General features: G+C 45.6%; 1 protein-coding gene across 1 annotated transcript; it reads left to right on the top strand.

The window, feature by feature from the left end:
* The first annotated feature begins 18,908 nt into the window (after positions 1-18,908).
* On the top strand, positions 18,909-20,565 carry LOC135424276 (cytochrome c oxidase subunit 6A2, mitochondrial). Its single transcript, XM_064675386.1, has 3 exons — positions 18,909-19,066; positions 19,288-19,427; positions 20,304-20,565. The coding sequence occupies exons 1-3, from the start codon at positions 18,964-18,966 to the stop codon at positions 20,382-20,384; spliced, it is 324 nt and encodes a 107-aa protein (XP_064531456.1). The 5' UTR covers positions 18,909-18,963; the 3' UTR covers positions 20,385-20,565.
* Positions 20,566-20,790: the final 225 nt, after the last annotated feature.

Raw genomic sequence — 20,790 nt, forward strand, 5'->3', positions numbered from 1 at the left:
TAGGGCAAAGTGTTTCAGCAAGGAAAGTGACCTAACAGCACAATCCTGAAGGGATGAACGCAGCAGCTCAGAGGCACACCAGTTGTTCCCAGTAATTCCCAAACTCCAAAGCCAGAAGGATCTCTGAACACTTATTAGTGAAAACACGGGATACATATTTACAGAAACATCCTTATACAAGATTTGACTCCTATTTTTCTCTCTCTTGTGTAAATCCTTGCTGAAATCTTACTTTCTGAATCTGCAAATGAGGGATGATGACGTTAACTGTGATTTATTTGGACGCAAATTGTTTTGAATGCGAATTTTTAATTTTCTTAGGAGAACGGTGTATGCCACTGACCTGAAGAAGTGATGGCTTTTAAGAACCTCGTAGATCTGCAGCAGTTATTTTACTGAGCTCGTATGGAAATTGTAGAAATGCACTTCCCCTGTAAAATCTGTCCCCTTTCTTTATTCCCAGTTCCTTCTTGAAAACTCAACATCAGCATCACTGGAATCCCCAGGCTCACGAGGCAGTGACAGCAACCAGTGTGAAGATGTGCCAAGAGATCTGTATTGTTTATCTATAACTCTACTGACTCCCTGGACCTACTTAGGCTTATTTCTCAGTCTTTAACATACAACTTGCTATTTATGAAAATACAAAGAAACAGAAAAACCCAAGAGCTCTTCATTGTTCACAACACACTGTTCTGGACACTCATCTGTGTTTACCTGGCAGAGTGGTCAGAGGCAGCAGCCAGCCTGAAGCAAAGAGATCACCTGCAATGTCTGCAGGATCATGAGAACATCTGAGAAAATAAAAGAAGTCCCTAATTTGACTCAATTGCCATGATCAGGTGAGCCAGGCTTTCTTCTTCAAGAAAAACTCCCTTACAGGTGAGAAACCAAGTGATTCTTTATTGTACATCTTTTTATATCAGATACATGCTCTGAAGTATCTACTACTGATCCCTGTAATAAAGAAAATGTTATATAAACCCATGCTCCAATCTAGTGGTGACAGGCTAGTAAGAATAATGAAACTTTGCTGCCTTCCTTTAAAAAGGAAGAAAACTTATAAACTACTGTTAAAACCTAATATTTGAAATGACTGGATTTTCTTTCACAGCAATATTCAACATAAATTATAAGTTAAGTTATATAAAGTAAATTATATAAAAGTGTGTGTGTAAGTATATACAAAAAGCAGAGCGACTAAGAGAAGATTTAAATATCAGAAAATACAAAGATGCTTTACTTATTCAACCTCAATTGCCCACACAAACTAGCCAAAGATCTCATATGTCTTCATAGCCTTGGTGATGTTGATGTTATTTTCCAGGATAATGGAACAGTGGAACCCAGGCACAAAATACTGTAATGTCAGAAATCACTCTGGAAGTTTCTGAGAGAACTGGATTGAGCTCTGTGACCCGGTAACGTTTTAACAGCCAGGTCACAGGTACAAAGTGTTTGTTCACAGAGTAACTTAACAATCATTAATACTTTGTGGTTAGGCCATATATCTATAGGAAATGTGTTCCAAACACTCTGTTATGCAAAGTTTATTAAACATGAGTTTGCAGCAGAGAGAAGTAGAAATGCAGATGTATTAAAAAGATGTCATCACCTCTTTGAAATGTTTTTGTCCTGTCTGCTGTAAACATCCATATCTACTCCATTTGCAGTGGTACAAAGATGGTAACAGGCTAAGCTTGTAGCAGCAGCCATACTCCAAGGGCTCTTAGCCTTCCTGAGCAGACACAGTGTTAGTGCTGCTGAGGTGAACTCAGTTTAATAGGTTGCTACTTAGAGGCTTAGACTGATTTACAGGTGTTTGCCCTGAAATATGACCATCCGTGTCATCACTGCTAATCCTCTCCCATCTCTGCAATACTCCCACTTCAACAGACAGCTATTTTCAGAGGAGAAAACCCACATATATACCAAAAACCAAGAGTGCTCTCTAAATCTCCTCCCACAGGAAGGGCAGCCTGACTATCACACACCCAACAAGTTGTCTGGAACAGCACAACACGAAGCCCTCAGTTGCCTCTGTCACGGCGGGTGTCAGCCACCTGCATGTGACAGTAATAACAGGGATGTCACAGGCAGAGCACACACAGACCTCGCATCCTCCTCCCTGGCAGCCTGGTAGAAAACCTCCTGTTGGCAATGCAAGGCCTGGGAAGCATAGCTGCCTGCTCCCACTGTGTCCAGGAGAGCAGCGTTTCCATCTTTCTCTGCTGAAGACTTTTCTTCTGCTTGCTCTCTCAGGCTTCTGACCCCTTGTCTGCAATGGCCTTTCTTTCCAGCTTGCAGCTCAGTTTTGGATCCTGACACACTGCTGGAGACCCAGGCTGACAGATCCAATGGCCAGGGCACTGTGACACCCTGGACCTGGTGAATCAGTTCCTATTCCCTGCACACACTGCTCCAGCACTGTGGTAATGATTTGCAGACATACATGAGAACAAGGTTCATAGTCTAAGTATACTAAACAAAAAATTATCTTGGGATTGAATGTAAATTTACAAAAGTAGATAACCTTTTTCCCTTAAGTAATACATCACACAGGTACTGACTGTGTTGCATTCATCTGTCTCTAAGCTAAGCTTACAGACTGCTGGGTATGGTTTCTAGAAATCTACCACTCACAGCAAAATGCAGCTTCTAGGAGCTCAAGGCCATGCCAAGTCTCACATACTGAGCATAAGATCTGGTATCCTCGCTGCTGTTCTTTGCTCCATACACACAGAACCTGCATTTTAGCTATTTTGAAGCACAGTAACCCTCCCTGTCACTTCAGGATTTTTAGATGGCAGATGTGTTGGTTTGGCAGGTCATGGTGAGCTTCACAGCTTTGCAGGGCAACTGAGGGACAAAGTGCCTCATCCATCAACCACCATCAGGAGAACTGGTGGTAGAAGGAAAGGCCTGGTATTGGGGACCCTTGCCCATCATGTGGCCCAACACATCTGCCTAGTGGGAGACACACAAACCTATCACAGAGCCTAAACAATGACTCCGAGACCAGGATCTCAGTCAACTCAGTGCATTCCACAGCTTAGAGAATCAGATGCAGAGGCACAGGTCTCCCACCCTTCACCCTAAAAAGAAGCCCAGAAAGCCCCTAGAAATTTTCACAGACTTTCCAAGCAGCCAAGCAGAAACCAAACATTAAGCCAAACCACACAAGCTAGAGACAGAGACAAAACTAGATGAAAGTGCACAGTGAATGCGAGTTTCACATCCAATCTAGCAGAGAAAATTCATCTCTGATGCTGTAAAAGAGTCACACTGGAGCTCCCAGCACTGCAGGAGCAATCCTGCCCAGATTCCCCTCTTCTTTTCAGTGCTACAGAACAGATACCCCCAGCAGAAGTTGATGGTGCCTCTAAGTGCTGACAGTGCAGGGATCCCACTCCCTGCAGCACCGAGTACAAGGGACCCCTCATGTGCTTCATGTTTCATCTCCATCCCTCCTATTCTTGGCCTTAACAGTATGGCAGTATTTTGAGGTATCTGAGTGTGTGCCAACAGACTGACACTGCCCCTCCAAAAGTCTTCCTTGGGATAGACAGCTGCACGTGTGTATTTCTACCCTGTTCAGTTTTCCCAATGGCTTCCTCTCTCTATTCTCTTTCCATCCCCTCCCAGCTTTTTCCAATATATCCTGCTTCTGTTGTTCCTCTGCTGTGTGAGCAGTTCTCTCTCTATTCTTCCTTTTTTCTTTTTTTTTTGCTTTAGCAGCTACTTGCTAGTTACTCAGAATCCCAATAATTTAGGTCAAAAAGCCCAGTGAATCTGATGTGGTTTGTTTCACATAAAAAGAGTGAAATTGAAAACCACCTTATTCTTCTCAGCTGAAATGCTGCATCCCTATTAATTCAGGTGTATAAATAACACTCTCTAATACTGCATCAAGGGCTCTGCTGTGTGATTAAACCTGCCTCCCTGACCTGTAATTAGAAACTTTGCCTCTGAAAGGCAGTTTGCAGAGAGAAAAGGAGAAAGAAAGAGAGAGAGAAGGAATCAGCTCTCAGACCCAACAATTTTGTTCTTAATAAATTATTCAGAGTTTTTGAAAGTTGAGATGGATTTCCATCTGCTAGCATTAAAGACCCAAAGGGAAGAAGAATTGAAGGATTCTCACAGCAGAACACAACAGTACAGAGCTTGGGGCTGGAAACCAAAAGTCAGCTGAGAAGTTCACCGTGTCCTGTGCCTGTCCCTGCCCTGTTCACTGCTGCCTGTGCACACCTGGACTTCCAGCAGGTCTCAGGGCAGTGCAGAGTGACCCTCCACTAGAGTCCCACCGAGCTAGAGTCATGTGTTTGGGATATAACAATAGAAGAAACCTCCTAAGTTTCATGAATGTTTTACAAACGTCAGCAGAATTAGATAATGAACATGCAAAATAGTGATGGTACAGAAACAATACAGGGATGAGGCTGCATGGTCCCACACCAGGACTATATAACCTTTCCAAGACATGTAATTTAAAGATGAATTATAAATTATTAAAGTGATTTTTTGCTCCAGGGGCAGTTAGACAGTACAGACCATTGTACTATTAGTGATGGTAAGTCACTGTTAGTTGCAAGTCCAAGGCACACTTGATGTTATAAGGTGAACTTCTCACTTGCAAGTGTGGAGATAGTAAACAGGGATTTTCCTCCTGGAGTCATAGTAAGAAAAAATACTATTCCTTCCACCAAATGTAGATTCATTTTAACAAAAAAAAAAAAAACACAAATACAACACAGAAATAAAATATTCCAACTTTTGCAGTGGATGTCAGTTACCTTTTCTCTTTCCATAAACTGGGGATAGAACAGGCTTTAGAGCACCAGATAACACAGGTGATGAACCGGCCCCGGGATGAGAAGTCTCTGGCCTTGAGTATTTGGCAGCTGTTTCCAGAGCTCTGCTTGACTTCAGATCAGAGAGATTTTGCAATGAATTCCTCCTCTGGTTACACCTATAATCTTTGTGTTGAGGGTGTGACTGACATCACAGTTTCAGTCTTTTATGTTTTCAGGCTCAAGTTTGCAAGGCCTCACACCAGGGGAATCGAGAGTCTGATAATTTTCTACATAACTGTCTTTGTCTAGGAACTTCACGAGGTTGATCCAGGGTTTCAGGAAAGCCTTATGAACTGAGACAACAGGCTTAAGGAGACTTACATGAGAGAGGAGAAACCTAACTTTTACACATCGAGGACCCTTTGGTCAAAATACCAGACCTCACTGAATTCTCCAATGCTTCGTATCTTCTACTGTGGTTTTTAAAAGGCACAATTTTAACACAAGGAACAGGTTGAATCTACTAAAATATTAAACTGTCACTAGTGGAAATGCCTTCATTCCAGTCTGCCTAAATTCATAAACGTATGAGGTACAGAGTCATTGAGGACCACAACCCTGATACGAGGGTGTGGATCCATGAAACAGAAGAGTCCTTCAAATTCAATAACAACAACTTTAAGTAATCTTTTGTGTTTGCAATGTGGTAGAGTCCAAGTTTATCACAGAGCTGCCAGAACATAAATCTGATACAAACTACTTTGGATTAGATAGCACAGCAGAAAGAGTTTTACTGGGATATTGTGACAACTTTCATGAACTTTTTAAAGAAACAGAACGTGGAAATACTAGCAGTGCTGTTAAGTTATTGCCTTGTGGTCTTGAACACCCAGGACTAAGAAGGGAAGAAGAAAAAAGCTAACAAATTCAGAAAACAGAGCAGCACTTGAACCTTGTATTAAGCTGTGTTTGTTTTTCAACTGGACTTCTAAGTCAGTTGTAGTTAAAGCTGAGTCCTGTGAATCGAGAGTGCTGTACCTTCCTTAAATGCAACCATGGGCTCTCCTCCCCCGTTTTAACAAATCCTCAGTGGCAATTGTGTCACTTCACTACGCCTGCCTTTGAGGGTCTCTCTCATCTTTCAACATTGGTATGCAGGTACATAAGCAAAAAGAGATAAAAAGAACTAGGAATACATCAACTTCCAGGGACTACCTGCCTCTGCATGGTACCTTCACCCACAGGGAGTGCCTGGTAGTCCCTGAGATGCCTCCCCTCTGCACTAGCACAGGGAGGAGCAGCATGTTCAGGGTGAGTACTTGTGTGCCTCTGCTTGGAGCTCTGTCCGGCCCTGGGCTCCAGTCGCCTGCTCGACTTACTAACCAATTTCTCTGGTTTTCAGCAAGTCATATATGGCCAGAATCAGCCCACATGGCTTGAAACCACCTTTCCAGTCTGCTGCCATGGCCCCTCCTTGCTCTTAGCAGCCATCAGAGCTGCTCAGAGTGAGGTGGCTGCCCATCCTCTACTTCTTATTTCATGTGGGCAATTCACCATCTACAGCCGTTCCTTTGAAGATTTTGCTCTCTCGTGCAGGGATTTATTCCGTAAGTCTCACTTCCTCCCCCCTGCACAAATGCCTCATATGTCACCTTTCCAGGCCTCTCAGCTCCCTTTCCAATGCCTGGGGGATGTGTGTGCCCCCGAGCAGGTTGTGTATGTGTTGCTGTGATCCCACCATTTTCCTCTTCAGGAATCCCTTATTCTCTCCTACAATAGAATTTTAATGCCCCATCTACCTCCATTCCCTGAATAAATGGGTTCTCTAAATATCACTATCAGTGTCCCTGTGCACACTTACAATACTGTTCTAGCAGGGTGACCTCAGCTCCCTCACATCGAGGTTTCTGTGTGTTCCTCATCCTTTTTCCTTCTAACTTTGCATCTCCATTCTCCTCCAGTTCTGCAAAGGTTGCATACAAGCCCTGTATTTATCTGGTGACAGATCTTTGAGTGTGCTCACATGATAACTTTTCTAGAATGATAGACAGAGATGAGATAAAGGTATTGGTATGCAAGAGCTATCACTCAGTTGCTTCATCTACAAATGCAGCAGTATCTGCTTCCCAATTTTCCGTTTTTGATTTCCTAGTATTTTCACAAATTAGTGGTGTTCTCTCTCACATGAATAATAGGAAGTGTCCGAAATTTTTGCAGTTGATCAGATGGAGCATTTAGAAGTTGTCCTGTTCCATGAAGTGAGACAGAAATGATGTCCAGATGAGCACACAGCCTCACAAGTTTAACCTAAGACATTATGAAAACCAAAGGGAAACATTCATCATTCCAACCTTGAGCTGAATGAACCACAGTGAGATAACCTCCAATTGATCTTGGGAAAAACAGGGTTTATGTGAGGTTTTCTTGGTGACATCCCAAGTGATTTCTAGATCCCTGAATAAAAGAAAAGGTAGATCTGATGGTTTGCATGATTCCTAATCTCCAGACTGAAATATAGTACTTCATTGAAAGAAAAAAGGAGGAGGAATTGTTCTGCATCTATTACACAACTTCCCTGCTCCTCAGTACAAATATTTTTCTAGCCTTCAGAATGCAGAGAGGGTTCTGAAAATCAAGCTGGGTTTCTGTGGATCAACAGAGGTGCCATTCCTACGTCACAGCTTTGCAGATATGATTAAAGCCTGAAGCACAATGCTGTGCTCCATGGGACACATCTGACCCACACGCTGCCTTTTCAACTCTCCTTCTTCTAAATCATGTACATTATGAGTGAACAGGAAGAAAACGTGTAAACAAGAACAGAAAAGGTCGTTGCAAGTTCATTAATTCTGATCACTTAATAAGCTGTAAATTGAAGTGCATGAATTCCATTCTCTTGAACACCAGGATAAATTTGAAGAATCTCTATTGACTTAATTTACGCTGATATGCATTAGAATAGTTTCTGGCACAGTAAGAATCAAAATAATTATTACAGCCACATTCAGGACCAGAAGGCACCTAGTTCCCATTTAGTAACTAAATGAGGGCCAGACTTACAAAAGTAAAGAATTCATCAATTAAAAAAATTAATCTTCATTATTTTTTAAAGGTGGTGCAAAGGTATGGCCATGGAGCCTGCGAAGTTTAGGGCTGCAGGACTGGCCTGAAGAAGCAGGGTGACACTTTGCACCTACTTGATGAAAACACTGTGCTGTGCAAAAGAGTGACTACTGTCCTCTGTATCTGCTTCTCACAGAAGACAAAGATGAACTGCATACAGGGAGACTGAGCTGTTTAAATAACTTTGTCAGGCCCATATTCAGAGTGGTGCTGATACATTTCAGAGCTCCTTGCTTGCAGGTCCCCTCAGAGGTCACGAGGACTCCAGGAAGATATCTTCCTATGCAAAGACAAACATTGTTTTGGAATTCTTTACTCTGTGGTTTGGATGCTGTCCATAAAATCTTACACTAGCTTTCTTGGAAGATAAAACAATTGGCCACTGCCAGGGACCAAAAGGCATCCCAAACATCTTCACGAATACCTTAAGTTTCTGAAATAAAGACAAAGGCATTGCAGTGGGAGAAACAACCTGAGAAGTCTAAAAAAAAAAAAATTAGAATAAATCACTGAGGCTACTCGGTTGCAATGCCACGAAGTTTCCTCTGTCTTCTGCTGCTGCTGGTTTGTCTGCAAGGAAGTCCCAAGAAGGCAGATCTAAAGCGATGCCCTTGAAACATGCGGCTGGGACTGTCTGGGAATGATCCATGACGTGTCGGGCGAGCTCCTCCTGCCGGCTGCTCTCCCGGAGGCCGGGCTCGTGCCGACAGACCCGGATTTCGGTTTGGCTTTTCGGGAAGCCGAAGGGAGGCAAAGCTAATGCCACATCTTCCTTATGGTCGTAGCAGTAATGCCTCTCATATCTCTGCTCATGCCCTCTCAGACAGACAGAGGTGCTGCGGTCCGTGCCAGGAGCTGGGCAGAGCAGCAGCTGTGGAGGAGCCTGGGGAGCCAGAGGAGCAAAGGGGAGCAGGGCTGGCAGCGAGGACAGCAGGGACAGGACCTCGGTGTAAACGGGCACAGGGGCACAGGGATCAAGCAAGAACAGCAGAGAACTCTGGTGAGAGTGACCACATTTAGCCAAGAGCTCAGCGAGCCCAGGTCTGAGGCCAAGCCAGGAAGTCAAGTCAGGATCAGCAAGGTCCACAGGCAGGCACAGATACCCTGCAGCCTACCCCAGATGAGGACTGAGGACAAGGGCAGCTCTGTGCCATGGCTCAGAGGCCTCAGAAGGCTTCTCCCAGCTCTTTGGCACACATCTCTGATCCCAGATTACACTCCACCATATCATGACAGACCTTGAGCACAGGCAGCCAAACCTGTAGGACAGGGAAAAGAGGTTGTGAAGTCAGCTGGTGCACCCAGGGCCTTGTCAACACACTGCCCAGCACAGCCAGTGGAGAAGGTAAAAATTATTGGAAGTGCTGACAAAAGAACCTGGTACAAATATGCCACAAAGGTTGAAAGTGTGAAATAATGGCAGGTCTCACAGGTAAGTGTGCCTGCATGGGGAGGTGAAACATCCTGAGGCAACAAAGCCCAAGTGGCAGGTAACAACTGTCTTCAAAAAGGGAACTTGTTGAATCAACAGGGAAAGACTAACCCTTTGGAAAAGGGTATCCCTGATTATCCTATTGAATGACAACAGGAGAAATCAAAGACAGAGAGACAGGGGAAGGGAAAAAACAGGAGGTGAGCATCCCAATAGTGTTCCCAGCCGGACTGACATTGATACACTGCTTAGATAAAGCCAGTCTGCCCTGGAAAGGCTGAGTGGATAAAGTAGAGAGCAATGGTCTGCTGAAAAAAGAACATCTTTTATCAGTATTGATTAAAAAAATTCTCCAGATTACGTAAGCTATTTTGGAAAAAAGTCACCTTTCCAAAGAGCAACCTGTAATTTTGCTGAGGTGGCCAGGGATATATTGTGTCTCCTTCCATACAGAGCAGTGAATGTATACAGGACTGCTACTAAATGTGGCTTCTCTGCCAAGCAATTGTATTCCTGTACTTTATGTTTCCAGTGTGAAAACTCTAATGAAACATTTTAAACCAAAGCCGTTTCCTTGGAGCTGCCTCTGACCTTCTTTTCCTTCTCTCTCAGCCAAATCTCCCTGCCAGGATGAATTCAGACCTAATGTCTGCTCCTCCCACCAGGCTTTTGGATATGTGACAATATCCTAGTCACTGGGAGCTGTGCCTGCTGGTGTCCATTGTCTTGTGTCCAGTTTGGGAGAGGGCTTTTAAGGAAAAGACCAGAATTAAATTCATGAAGAGTCCAATGATTTACTGGAATGACCAACCATGTAGCTACTTTCTGCACGCATCTATCAACAACTTGTGAGTCCTCAGTAATTAACTCACAGGGCTCCAGCACAGGAATGGTTCAAGGCTCAAGAAGAGCCTTTTGAAAGTTTAAAAAACAAAACAAATAGACAAAACCAAACTTGAAATAATGGTCCAATCTAAAAATACTAAAAGGCTGTGCATCAGCTAGAGGGGGACTGCCTACCAACCTGTTACATTCCCTAACGGAGTCCCAACAGGCACAAAAAGGGGTTACACACTGCCCAGACAGGGCTGCTGGCTGGGCTCTGTGGAATGCATCTGTCCCAGCAGTTTGGTGATGGGCACAGCACAGACGTGCAGCCTGATCACAGCCACTGCTGAGCACAGCCAAGGCACTCTGTCATGACACTGAGGTCCCAGTGCAGCGACAGGAGATAACACAGGTGAAAGAAAGGAGCTGCTCGTAATGGAAATGCCAGCTGCATTGCCCAGGTAAAACAGGAGGCTCTGTGGGACAGGGGATACAGACCAACAGCCACAGTGTGGCCAAGGCAAGGCCCTGGGTAATCCAACAATAGTGCTGATGGTATGATGGGGCACTACCAGAAGGAAAGCAAATTACAGGCCTTATTTACAATCAGCCACAATCTGTGGAAACACTATATGTATCATGTGTGCCTCACTTTTTATGATGTCATCTATACTGCCTGCCCTATATATTTTAGGTACATGAACAAATACATACCTTGGGAGAAAGTAAAACTTCTTTCTCTGTTATATCTCCTGTAATCACACTGCAGACAAGGTGCAAAAAACTTTGCAGATATCTATCCAATTCCCACATTAAATCAGTGAGTTACTTGACAAATGCTTTCTTTTAAAGACCAACTACCTGCTAGGAATTCACAACTAGGCTTGAGCCTTTTGTCTTCGAACTCTTAACTTTTCTTCCTCAGCCCCCTGCCCCCCCTTCCATCAGTGTTCTGCAATTTGCCAGCCTCCTTTATGTCTCAGTTATGTCTGCACAATGTGAGGCAGGCAGACCCATGTGCCCACAAACAGAAAAGCTCCTCCAGCTCACAATAACTCAGCAGGCTCCTGCGATTTTCAGAGCCTGCATTACTGTGTGCCCATGTCTGCTGTCAAATTACTGCCTGGACCCGGGCTCCATGGCTAACCTCAGCCTTACCCCAAACATGAAACTGCCTCTGAGCCCTCAGGAACATTCATCTTCTCCTACACAAAGTGGTGTAAACCTGGCTGATGCTTCTAGGAAATAAAGAACAAGCTCACCCCTCTGAAGATGTGTTATGGTTTGATGGCCTCTTTCTGCAATCTACTGAGAGTGGCTGTGCTCCATGTCATGCATTTAAAACACATCAAAACAGATTTGAAGGGTGGACAGTTCTCCTGAGGTTTCTAAAGGAAAATAGAGATGAAAGCCATAAAAAACAATCCTGCACACACAGCAGAGGTTGAAAAGTAAAATCCAAACATAAGTTAATTTTCCCTTTAGTGTAAGCTCTGGCAGTCCCAGGACTGTTCTAACTTCTAGATGCTTGTCATGGCTGTGACATCACAGCAGTGAGGGGAAACCCTGAGTACATTTATTACAACCTTAGCTGCCTTTCCTTAAACCCCTCACCCTGCCCAACTCTATCTGAGGCTGTGAAAAGACAATAATAATAAAACGAAGCTGCTCCCAAAGTTCCTACAAGGGAAACAGTTATTTTCATGTCCTGCCTCACTCCAGATACCTGTACATAGGAAAGATGGCATGCACAGATCACACAAACCTGTAACTGAGGCAAGCCAGAGATGTTATTGACTGTAATTGCTGTTGTCTGTCTCGACCCTCTCCTCGAGGTGTCTCCACCTCCCATTATAATGTCACAGCTAAGGGAGTTCCCTGGTGGTCTGCAAAGAAGCAAAAGAGCAAGTGGTTAAGAGAGAACTGACATTGTTTACACAACATTAAAATTAATTCTAAATCAACAATTCAGAGAAAGTAACATTATTGCATAAAAGCAGACTTAAAAGAGATTTCACTGATAGACGGTGCTAACAGCAACATTTTGTATATATAAAGCATTCTGTACCCAAAATCCTCAAAATGTTTTAGAAAAAAGAATACATTATCTTTCTCCAGTGTTTGGCAGAAAAAGTGAGGCATAGGCATTCACAGGGTATTGTCAAAGTAACTGACAGTTTACCACCAGAAGGAAGAACAGAATCCAGGCTTTTCAATCCCTTACTCAGTTATGTGCATTATTTTAAAGCAGCCCTTGGATTTACTCAGTTTAGTGTAGAGTGGGTACAAGGGAGCACTAAAGCAGAAATATACATGTGTTCTACATCTTAAACCAAGATTTTCCTCCTGGAATGGCAATAAGGATACTCTGCAGCCTAAGGTTTTCTAGGCAGCCATAAAGCCTTCATCCCCTTGACTGTGCTGGTAGCCAGGATAACCCCCAATCCATATCCTATGCCCAGTGCATGCTGCAGGAGGGAAAGATAACAAAGGCTGTGATAGAACTCCATCAGGGAAGTCCTTTTGGGCCCCATTTCCATCAGCTCATAAAAGGAACAGCCTGGACCCACATGCTGGGCTCTGCTAAGGCTGCTCCAGGCTGCAGCTCTTCATTTGCAAGAGAAATGACCCATTTGCTTCCCTCTGACCTCTGCAGACACTTCAGACTGCTGACCTCATCTGCCCATGGCTCCCACCACTGCTGGGCATCCTCAAACAGGTGCTCCTGGACTAAACCCTCTGCCTTCCCAGGCAAGCCCAACTAACACAGCTCCAAGAATCCCAAATCAGGGCTCCCAGGAGGCTGCTGGTGCATGGGTTGGGAACATTCAGCCCTCAACACATTTATTTCCTGTACAGAAAAGCAGAGGCCGAATGAAAAGGAGGTAAAGACGAGAGGGTGTAAGTTTAGCTTTGTCAGCTGAAGTCAGAAAACACACTTGCCTGTGTGTGAGTGTGCACTTGACAACACAGATCTCTTTGCTGAAACCACTGACAGCTACACCTCCTGTTAGTGTGCAGGTGTTCAAGAAGGTCCTGCAGCCCCTGTAGACAACCTTTTGGCTGGTGACTGGCCATTCTCATCTCTGCAGTAGATTTCCAGACTCAGTTTTGTGTCCAGGGATGAAAGGTGATAATGCTACTTCAGCAGGGGAATCCCTCTGCTTGCATTGCATCCCAGGAAAAAGACACATCTCTCCAGACATGCTCATCACCCACCTCTACCCTGGCACTTGCAGCCTTATTACCAAGAGTATCACAACCCAAAGACTTTGCTCTTAAGAGCCCCATTCTAAAGAGAAGATTACTCTGTTCCACTGCTAAGGACACAAAGGTGTTAAGTGGCTGAACTGGGAATTCAGTGCTGGTTTTAAGTCCAAGTTCAGAGTCCTACTCACTGGACTAATCTCTAGACAACAACATTTTTCTGCTTGGCAGAGAGGTGGGAGCCTTCAGGTCTGGAAGAGTACTGAGGTCCTCAGGTGGAGTCACAGATATAAGTATCACTAACTAATATCCTTTTCAATAAAAGTGGCATAAAACCAAAGGAAGCTAGGTCAGTTCTTCTGCTGGTCTCCAAAGAATACCCAATTATCAGAGTGAACATAACCATCTTTAATAAGTAAGCTGTTTTGGAAGCTGAACTGTTTGTTCCAAGTGCCACACAGACACCAGCTCTTGCTACTGGCAGAAGAGGCCTGTGAATCAGAGCCTGAAGTCTGATGCAAGAGAAGTTTGGGCGTCTCAAGCTGCTTTCCCCAGCAGAGAACAACCCTATTAGTTTGAGAAAGTCCCCTGCCTGCTTTCTCTCTGAGTAATTAAGAGTGAAATCCTCCTCTCAGTGACCCCAATGCTCTCAGCCTAGGCTGATTTACACATGAAAGGAACTCTCTGAGGGACTCTCTCCCTTTCACATTCACAACCAGGCAGGACCTATAAATAAAACCTTTCTGAAAACAGGAGCTTTCAAAAAGATCTGTGTATGTGCACAAATGTGTATGAGAGAAAGGGCATGGCTGTGTGCACTCAAGGATGTGTGTTTGCATGTGAGGCGTGGGTGAGAAGAATGTGCATTCAGACATCAGCCCCCCTGCAAACAAGTGTCCTCAGAAAAGTATCTGCAGGGATGCAGGAGTGTGCACAGGTATTGGGAGCACTTACAGGAGCCAGAGGGCATGTCCAGGCTGGTTTCCAGCTAGAACAGTTCCAGGGGTTCACCCAAGTCAGCTGAGTCACTCTGGAGTTACACATGGAAAAAAAGAGAGCCGCTGAGAGCAGGACTGTGATGCACTTTCCCTCCACAAAGCAGTAAAGTACTTGCACAACAAACACCAGTGGTTTGCACTGCTTTGGCTATAACGTGAGAGGTAACAGGGAATCAGGTCTCAGGGCATGTGTTCCTATGGTTTTGACAGAAGGTGAGATTTTTAAATGGCTGCATCTTCTCAGCTGCCCAGGAGAGAGAGAAAAGTGTTGCATTTTCCAGGGCTGTCATTGTTCAAAAGTAATTTTTAGTTTTCTGGAACACAAAACCCCTCAAAGTTTGAAAGATGAACAGAGATTGACACCATGAAAATGAAGGTCAGAAAATCAAAAGGACTGTGACTGCCTTTACATCAGTAGTTATAAACACAAAAATGCCTAGATATGGATCTCTACTGTCCCTCCCCCACTGTCCTCTTCATCCATGTGGCTGCACAGGATATCTCCCCTTCCATGAGGCCTAAGGAGGACCCTACACAACTTCCAGGAAGCTGGCAGTTAGTGTGACCCTGCCCTAATAAAAAACAGGTGAAACGGAGCCAACCAGGACAGACCACAGGGCTTCACAAAGCAGGTTCTGCTCTGTGGGTCTTTGCCCTGTAAGAGGCAGTTTTTTAAGACCTGGCTACAATGTGATAATTTGAGAACTGCAAACTATTCCACTCCACTCCTTCTGACCAGCTGAATCATTTGCTTTACTGAAACTGTGCCCGTGCCCTGTGCTAACACCAGCAGTCGGGATGTACATGCGCTAAAACCACTGGAGCTGCTCCACTACTTGGTGGGAGACTCCAGAGGGTGAGAGAGGGGCAGGAGAGGTGCTGCACCCTGCACCCTTCTGACTTCATCCCTGATAATCGCAGCTCTCGGGTCTCTCCCCTCCCCAATTCTTACGCAAACATTTAGAAAAATCAGGCAGAAAAAAAAGGCACAAAGCAGGAGACATAAGGAGTGCAAAGCCTCACAGGAGCGCACAAAGCACAAAATGTCTCTTCTGCCCGTTCAAAAGACTCTTCCCCGCTCCTTGCACTAGGCAGGAGTGTGTGAGCAGGGATGCAGAGCTCCCCTCCCACTGAGATCGCAGCTAAAGCCCTCCCCCAGTTCCCAGGGTCTTCAAATAGAGATTTGCATAGTAGTTCCAGATCATTCCCCAGAGAAGGGACAATGGCTCTCTCAACGCCCTCTTTCCCCCCTCCCTCCCTCCCAAAGCTGATAAAGCCCTGGTGAAAAGGGGAACAAAGGATTTACAGATGTCAGAATATTGATTTCTGCCGTTCCAGGACTACAGGGAGAAGATGAAGGAAACTTTTGCCCGCAGAAACTCTGTGAAGTTTGAGACACAGGCGCTATCTCTGCAGCACTTCTGTCTATCTCAGCGTTTGTTAAGACAGTATCTGATGGAGGGAACGTTTCTGTTCGAGAGGGATGAGCCTGAAAACTTGGAAACGCAGAGGCATAAGATTACAGTCTCCAATCCCAGAGAGCGCATTTGTTGTTCCCAGACCTGCTGAACGGAGAAGCGCTTCCAGTGAAAGCAGTTTGCCACCAGGCGGGCCGGGCCGGCATTGCTCCGAGCGCTTGGGATCCATCCCATCCCATCGGCGGCTCACGCTGTTATCCGTGCCCTCCTCTCTGCTAGCCACCACTTCAGCTGGGAAAAAAAGAAAAAAAAAGAAAAAGGAAGGTGAAAAATGAGTCTTTGGAAGAAAGTTTTACCTGAAAGCTGAAGCCTCCTACTTCCACAAGCATTTCTGTGCCCAGTCCATACAAACCCGAACTTGCTTTTGTGCCACAAACATTCTTTTTCAGTGTAGTGAGTCAACTTGACCTCTACTGAACTCCACCTCTACCAGCTCACTGCAATCATTCAAATTTTGCTAAACTGAACAGTGACATGACCCAAACTGCCACATGTCACTGCTGCACATCCAGCAGGACACAGATACTGGGCAGCCAAGTCAGGTTAGGGGAGTTCTGGCCTGACCTCCACCTGTCCCACCACCACACTGAAATTTCTTCCTCTAAGTGTCTGGCTACCAGCACTTTATAGACATATATATATATATATTTATTTTCCTTCTCAGGGCTAATTCTGTAGCATTTATGCACTCAAAGGGCTCCCAGGATGCTGGATTTTTTGGAAAAATGTACGTGTTGAAACTCGCTCAAAATACTGGATTTAGGCCCAGATTTTTAAAGATAGTAAGCGAGTGTCTAAATCAAGCTCAAGGCCCTCAGATAAGGCAGTTTTGGGAAAACACCCCCTTTCTGTGAGGCAGCAGGGCACAGCAGTGAGTACAAGAGAGGGTTCCCATGCCATGGGTCAATAATCCAGACAGAGCTGCAGAGCCAGCGCTGAGTTTTCACTCCTTTTCCCTACACCTTTGTAAAAACACGCACTGTCAGGAGGACTGCAATCATCACAGTGATAACAACCATCACATATTGCACTGTTAAACTTACTTCACATAACCACGTCAAAACATTGTTCACAATACTCTTAAAATATCTAGGTTTCCTCAAATACCTGCCTGTCTTCCCTCAGCTGGAAGAAATTATTCACATGGAATCTTTTGTGTCTCCCAGCAGCCACTCCTAATTTACTCTACATTTGAATGAGATGTGAATCAGAGCCACTGGAGTCCTGACACACCTCATACACAGAGACTAATCGAAGCTGTTGGGATGATAAAGACTAAGATACACCCATTTGAAACCAATGGCACTCAGGCTGCAATGAAACTGCCACAACACTCAGGTTCAGGGCAGACCAAACCCCATTTTCAGTCGCTCTCCACGAGCCTCTTGCAGCTCTGTGGGTAGAAGTGCCCACAAGGGGCATCTGGAGCAGCTGTGCTGAGAGAACTTTTCCTCATCCCAGACAGAATTTTGCTTGTTTTGCTGATCCTTTGTTTTCTCTCATTTGTAAACATTAGTGTCTGTTGCTTACTTAAAAGTTTTTTGCTACACACAAAAGTAGTTTTGTTTACGTAGCTCCTGCTACAAGTGTGCTTTAGGATAGAGAACTTAATCTTGGTTTCACCACTGAAAAATTGTACAAAATAATTCTCGGATATTCTGTTCCCTTCAAAAAACCACATGCAAATTCCTTTTAAATTAAAAGTCTGATATTAGACATCTCATAAACCTGAATCCAAAGGATGAAGGTGGGGAAAGGCAAAATCTACCTCCAGTGTGGATTTAGCAAAGCAGGTGTGCATGCACATGGTGAGTTGCAGTGGTTTGAGGGCTGTCCTGTACAAAATACATCATATCAGTGAAGACAGAAGAGCAGTTCTGTAGGTACACACGGTGCCACGTGGGAATAATTTCTCCTTTCAGTATGAAAGCAAAAATGTTCTTGAAATTACTTATTAAATAAAATAATATGAAAGCAAATTATTGGAAGAGGTAATAGTAATTTTTTAAAAAAAGATAATAACAAAGAAACCAAAGCACTTTTAGCAGTTTAAACTGCCAAGATACAGCAAACAACTGAGCAGTAGTTGTATACCAAGCTGTGTTTCATAACAGCCTTCCAACATCCTGGCCATCTTACCATTCCTATATGCTACACAGTAAATTGGACACAAGCCCTGCTCCAAGTGATAAGGTCTGGTCTGAGAAGTCCCTTCCCCAAAGCCCTGTTTCTCTGCTTTCCCACTGTTAAAATATTTACACTCGCTATGGGAATCCTCTCGTTTTACTGTGGGGTTTTAAGTGCTGAAAACGTTCTCTCCGTTTACATGGCTTCTGCCAAAGGTCACCCAGCCAGCACCAAGCTCCAATGAAGAACTAAAACAGGATCTAGACATTTGCAAATTAATTACGATGGTTTTTTCCCTTGAAGTCTTGTGTTTATTCAAGTGATGTTATTATTTCTGTGGAATCATTCCAGGAATCCAAATAAACAAAAACACATTAGCGGTAACAGAGCTGCCCCATTCCAGGGGCCCTTTGATCCCCTCACGCCTGGGACATCCCTACAGCGCCAGAACTTTTCACTCCCTAAACTATTTATTGCTCTCTACAATTACCTGGGGGTGTCGGTCCCTTCTCCCAGGAAACGCAAGACAAGAGGACACAGTCTCAAGGTGTGCCACGGGAGGTTTACGTTGGACACTAGGGAGAATTTCTTCACAGAAAGGATGATTAGACATTGGAACGGGCTGCACAGGGAGGCGGTGGGGTCACCGTCCCCGAAGTGTTAAGACTGGGCGCGGCACTGAGTGCCCTGCTCTGGCTGACACGGTGGTGTTGGGTCGCAGGTTGGACTCGATGACCCCAGAGATCATTTCCAACCTAAACAATCCTGTCACTCTGTGTTTCTGTGTCCGAACGACGCTGCGACTCTGCCACCGCTCCCCGAGACCGGCCCCGCCCCGCCCCCGCCCTCAGCACCAAAATGGCGCCGGCCCCGCCCTCAGGACAGCCCGCCCTCGGTGACATGCCCGACTCAAGGTCGGCGGGGCCGGTCCTCGGCCCCGTTTCCGGTTCCGGTGCCGCGCAGCGGTCGCGGAGGACATGGCGGCGCTGGCGAGGGTGTCCCGGGCGCTGCTCGGCGCCGCCGGCCCGCGCTCCCCGCCCGCGCGGGGCATGGCGGCCGCGGCACACGAGGGCGGCGGAGGTAACGGGGGCCCTGCGGGGCGAGGGCGGGACCGGGGCCGCGCTGCCCTTGAACGGGCGCTGCCCTTCGCGGGAGCGGGGCGGGGCCGCGCTCGGTGTGAGCCCCGCGGAGCCAGGGCAGCCTCGGCAGCGTTCGTGAGCGCCTCGTTAGCGCGTTAATTGCGTTTGAGGCGCTCTGGGGTCACTAACGCTGATGGCAGCGCTGGTTGTTCTCCCGCCCAGCTAAGCTCTGGAGGATGTTGACCTTCGTGGTGGCGCTGCCCGGCGTGGGCGTGTGTATGTTGAACTGTTACCTGAAGTCGCAGCAACACCACGAGAGGCCCGAGTTCGTGCCCTACGCCCATCTCCGGATCAGGACCAAGGTACCTCTGCGCTGTTTGAAAGCCCTCTTTTCCTCGCGGCTGCTGTATCTGAGCTCACTGCAGCACCTCTTGCTTTCCCATCTGCTCGGTGAGGTGCCGTGCATACACAGCCGCGATCTCACCCCAGGGCTTTGTTTCTGAGGCAGTAAGAGAGTTTCTCACGGCTCTTCCCACCCCCGAGTGATCCTCCTAAAAATGTCCTGCTGAAAAACGTTTCAGTCCTGAAGCTGCTGTACTTAAACTAATACACAGCTAAAAGCTAACAGAGGACATCCCAGATTCTCAAAACTGGAGTCCTCATATTTTCCCACAGGAGAAAGTGCAGGAGCAAAAGGGTTTGACAACCTGAGTGTTAATACCTGTTTTTGTGTCTGATAACACAACAGTAGATGTTTTAAGCTTGCAAGAGCAAGGATCTTGCTCTTCAGAGACCGTGGCTCCCAGCTAAAGGAGACAGTTTTTCAACCATTGCTTCCTACAGCCTGGGAGCAGATGCCAGCTTGCTTAATTCTCCAGCCTGTCAGACTGTGTGATCACAGAATCATGTAGGTTGGAAAAGACTTTGAAGATCATCAAGTCCAACCTGTGACCCAACACCACCTTGTCAGCTAGACCATGGCACTGAGTACTGTGTCTAGTCTGTCCTTAAACACCTCTAGGGATGGTGACTCCACCTCCCTGGGCAGTCTATCCCAATGTTTAACAACCCTTTCCATGAAGAAATTTCTCCTGATGTCCAGTCTGAACCTCCCCTGGCACAGCTTGAGGCTGTGTCCCCTCATCCTGATGTTTGAGTCTGGACTGCTGCTTATTTCTGATGCTGTACAGATTGTTCAGGAGCTGCCACTGGCTTATTTCTCTCTCTTCTTTCAACAGCCTTTCCCCTGGGGTGATGGGAACCATACCCTGTTTCACAACCCCCATGTTAACGCTCTCCCAACCGGTTATGAAGATTAAAGGTCCTGACTACAGCCAGAACTTTGGCTCTCCCCATCTTGAAGCAGCATGTTGAGTGGGAACCATCGTTTCTGGGGTCATAATTTCAGAAACTCTGCATTTGAGATGAAGCTGAGTGGTTTTAGTGGCTTCTGTGTGTACTTGTGATGAGGTCCTTTAAATAAACAACTCTGAACGTGAATTTAGGATTTGACTGGTTTTTTTAAATCTGAATCCTTAGAAGTTCTTTAGTGTTTGCTTAAAACATGGAGGCTTCCCCCAGGACACAGTGCAGGAGTAAAGGGGTTTGACTACCTGAATGTTAATGCCTGTTCTGTGTCTGATACACAACAGGAACTCACTTGGAATAGGACATGACTCAACTTCATGTTCTTCATGTCTTTTTTAACTGGTGACTGTAAACTCA

Source organism: Pseudopipra pipra, chromosome 18 (assembly GCF_036250125.1).
Source record: "Pseudopipra pipra isolate bDixPip1 chromosome 18, bDixPip1.hap1, whole genome shotgun sequence".
In the NCBI taxonomy this organism is placed as follows: domain Eukaryota; kingdom Metazoa; phylum Chordata; class Aves; order Passeriformes; family Pipridae; genus Pseudopipra; species Pseudopipra pipra.

Coding starts and splice junctions, on each gene's coding strand:
- LOC135424276 (XM_064675386.1), top strand. CDS start 18,964: ATGGCGGCGCTGGCGAGGGTGTCCCGGGCGCTGCTCGGCGCCGCCGGC. Junction 19,067..19,287: donor GGCACACGAGGGCGGCGGAG/GTAACGGGGGCC, acceptor TCTCCCGCCCAG/CTAAGCTCTGGAGGATGTTG. Junction 19,428..20,303: donor ATCTCCGGATCAGGACCAAG/GTACCTCTGCGC, acceptor TTCTTTCAACAG/CCTTTCCCCTGGGGTGATGG.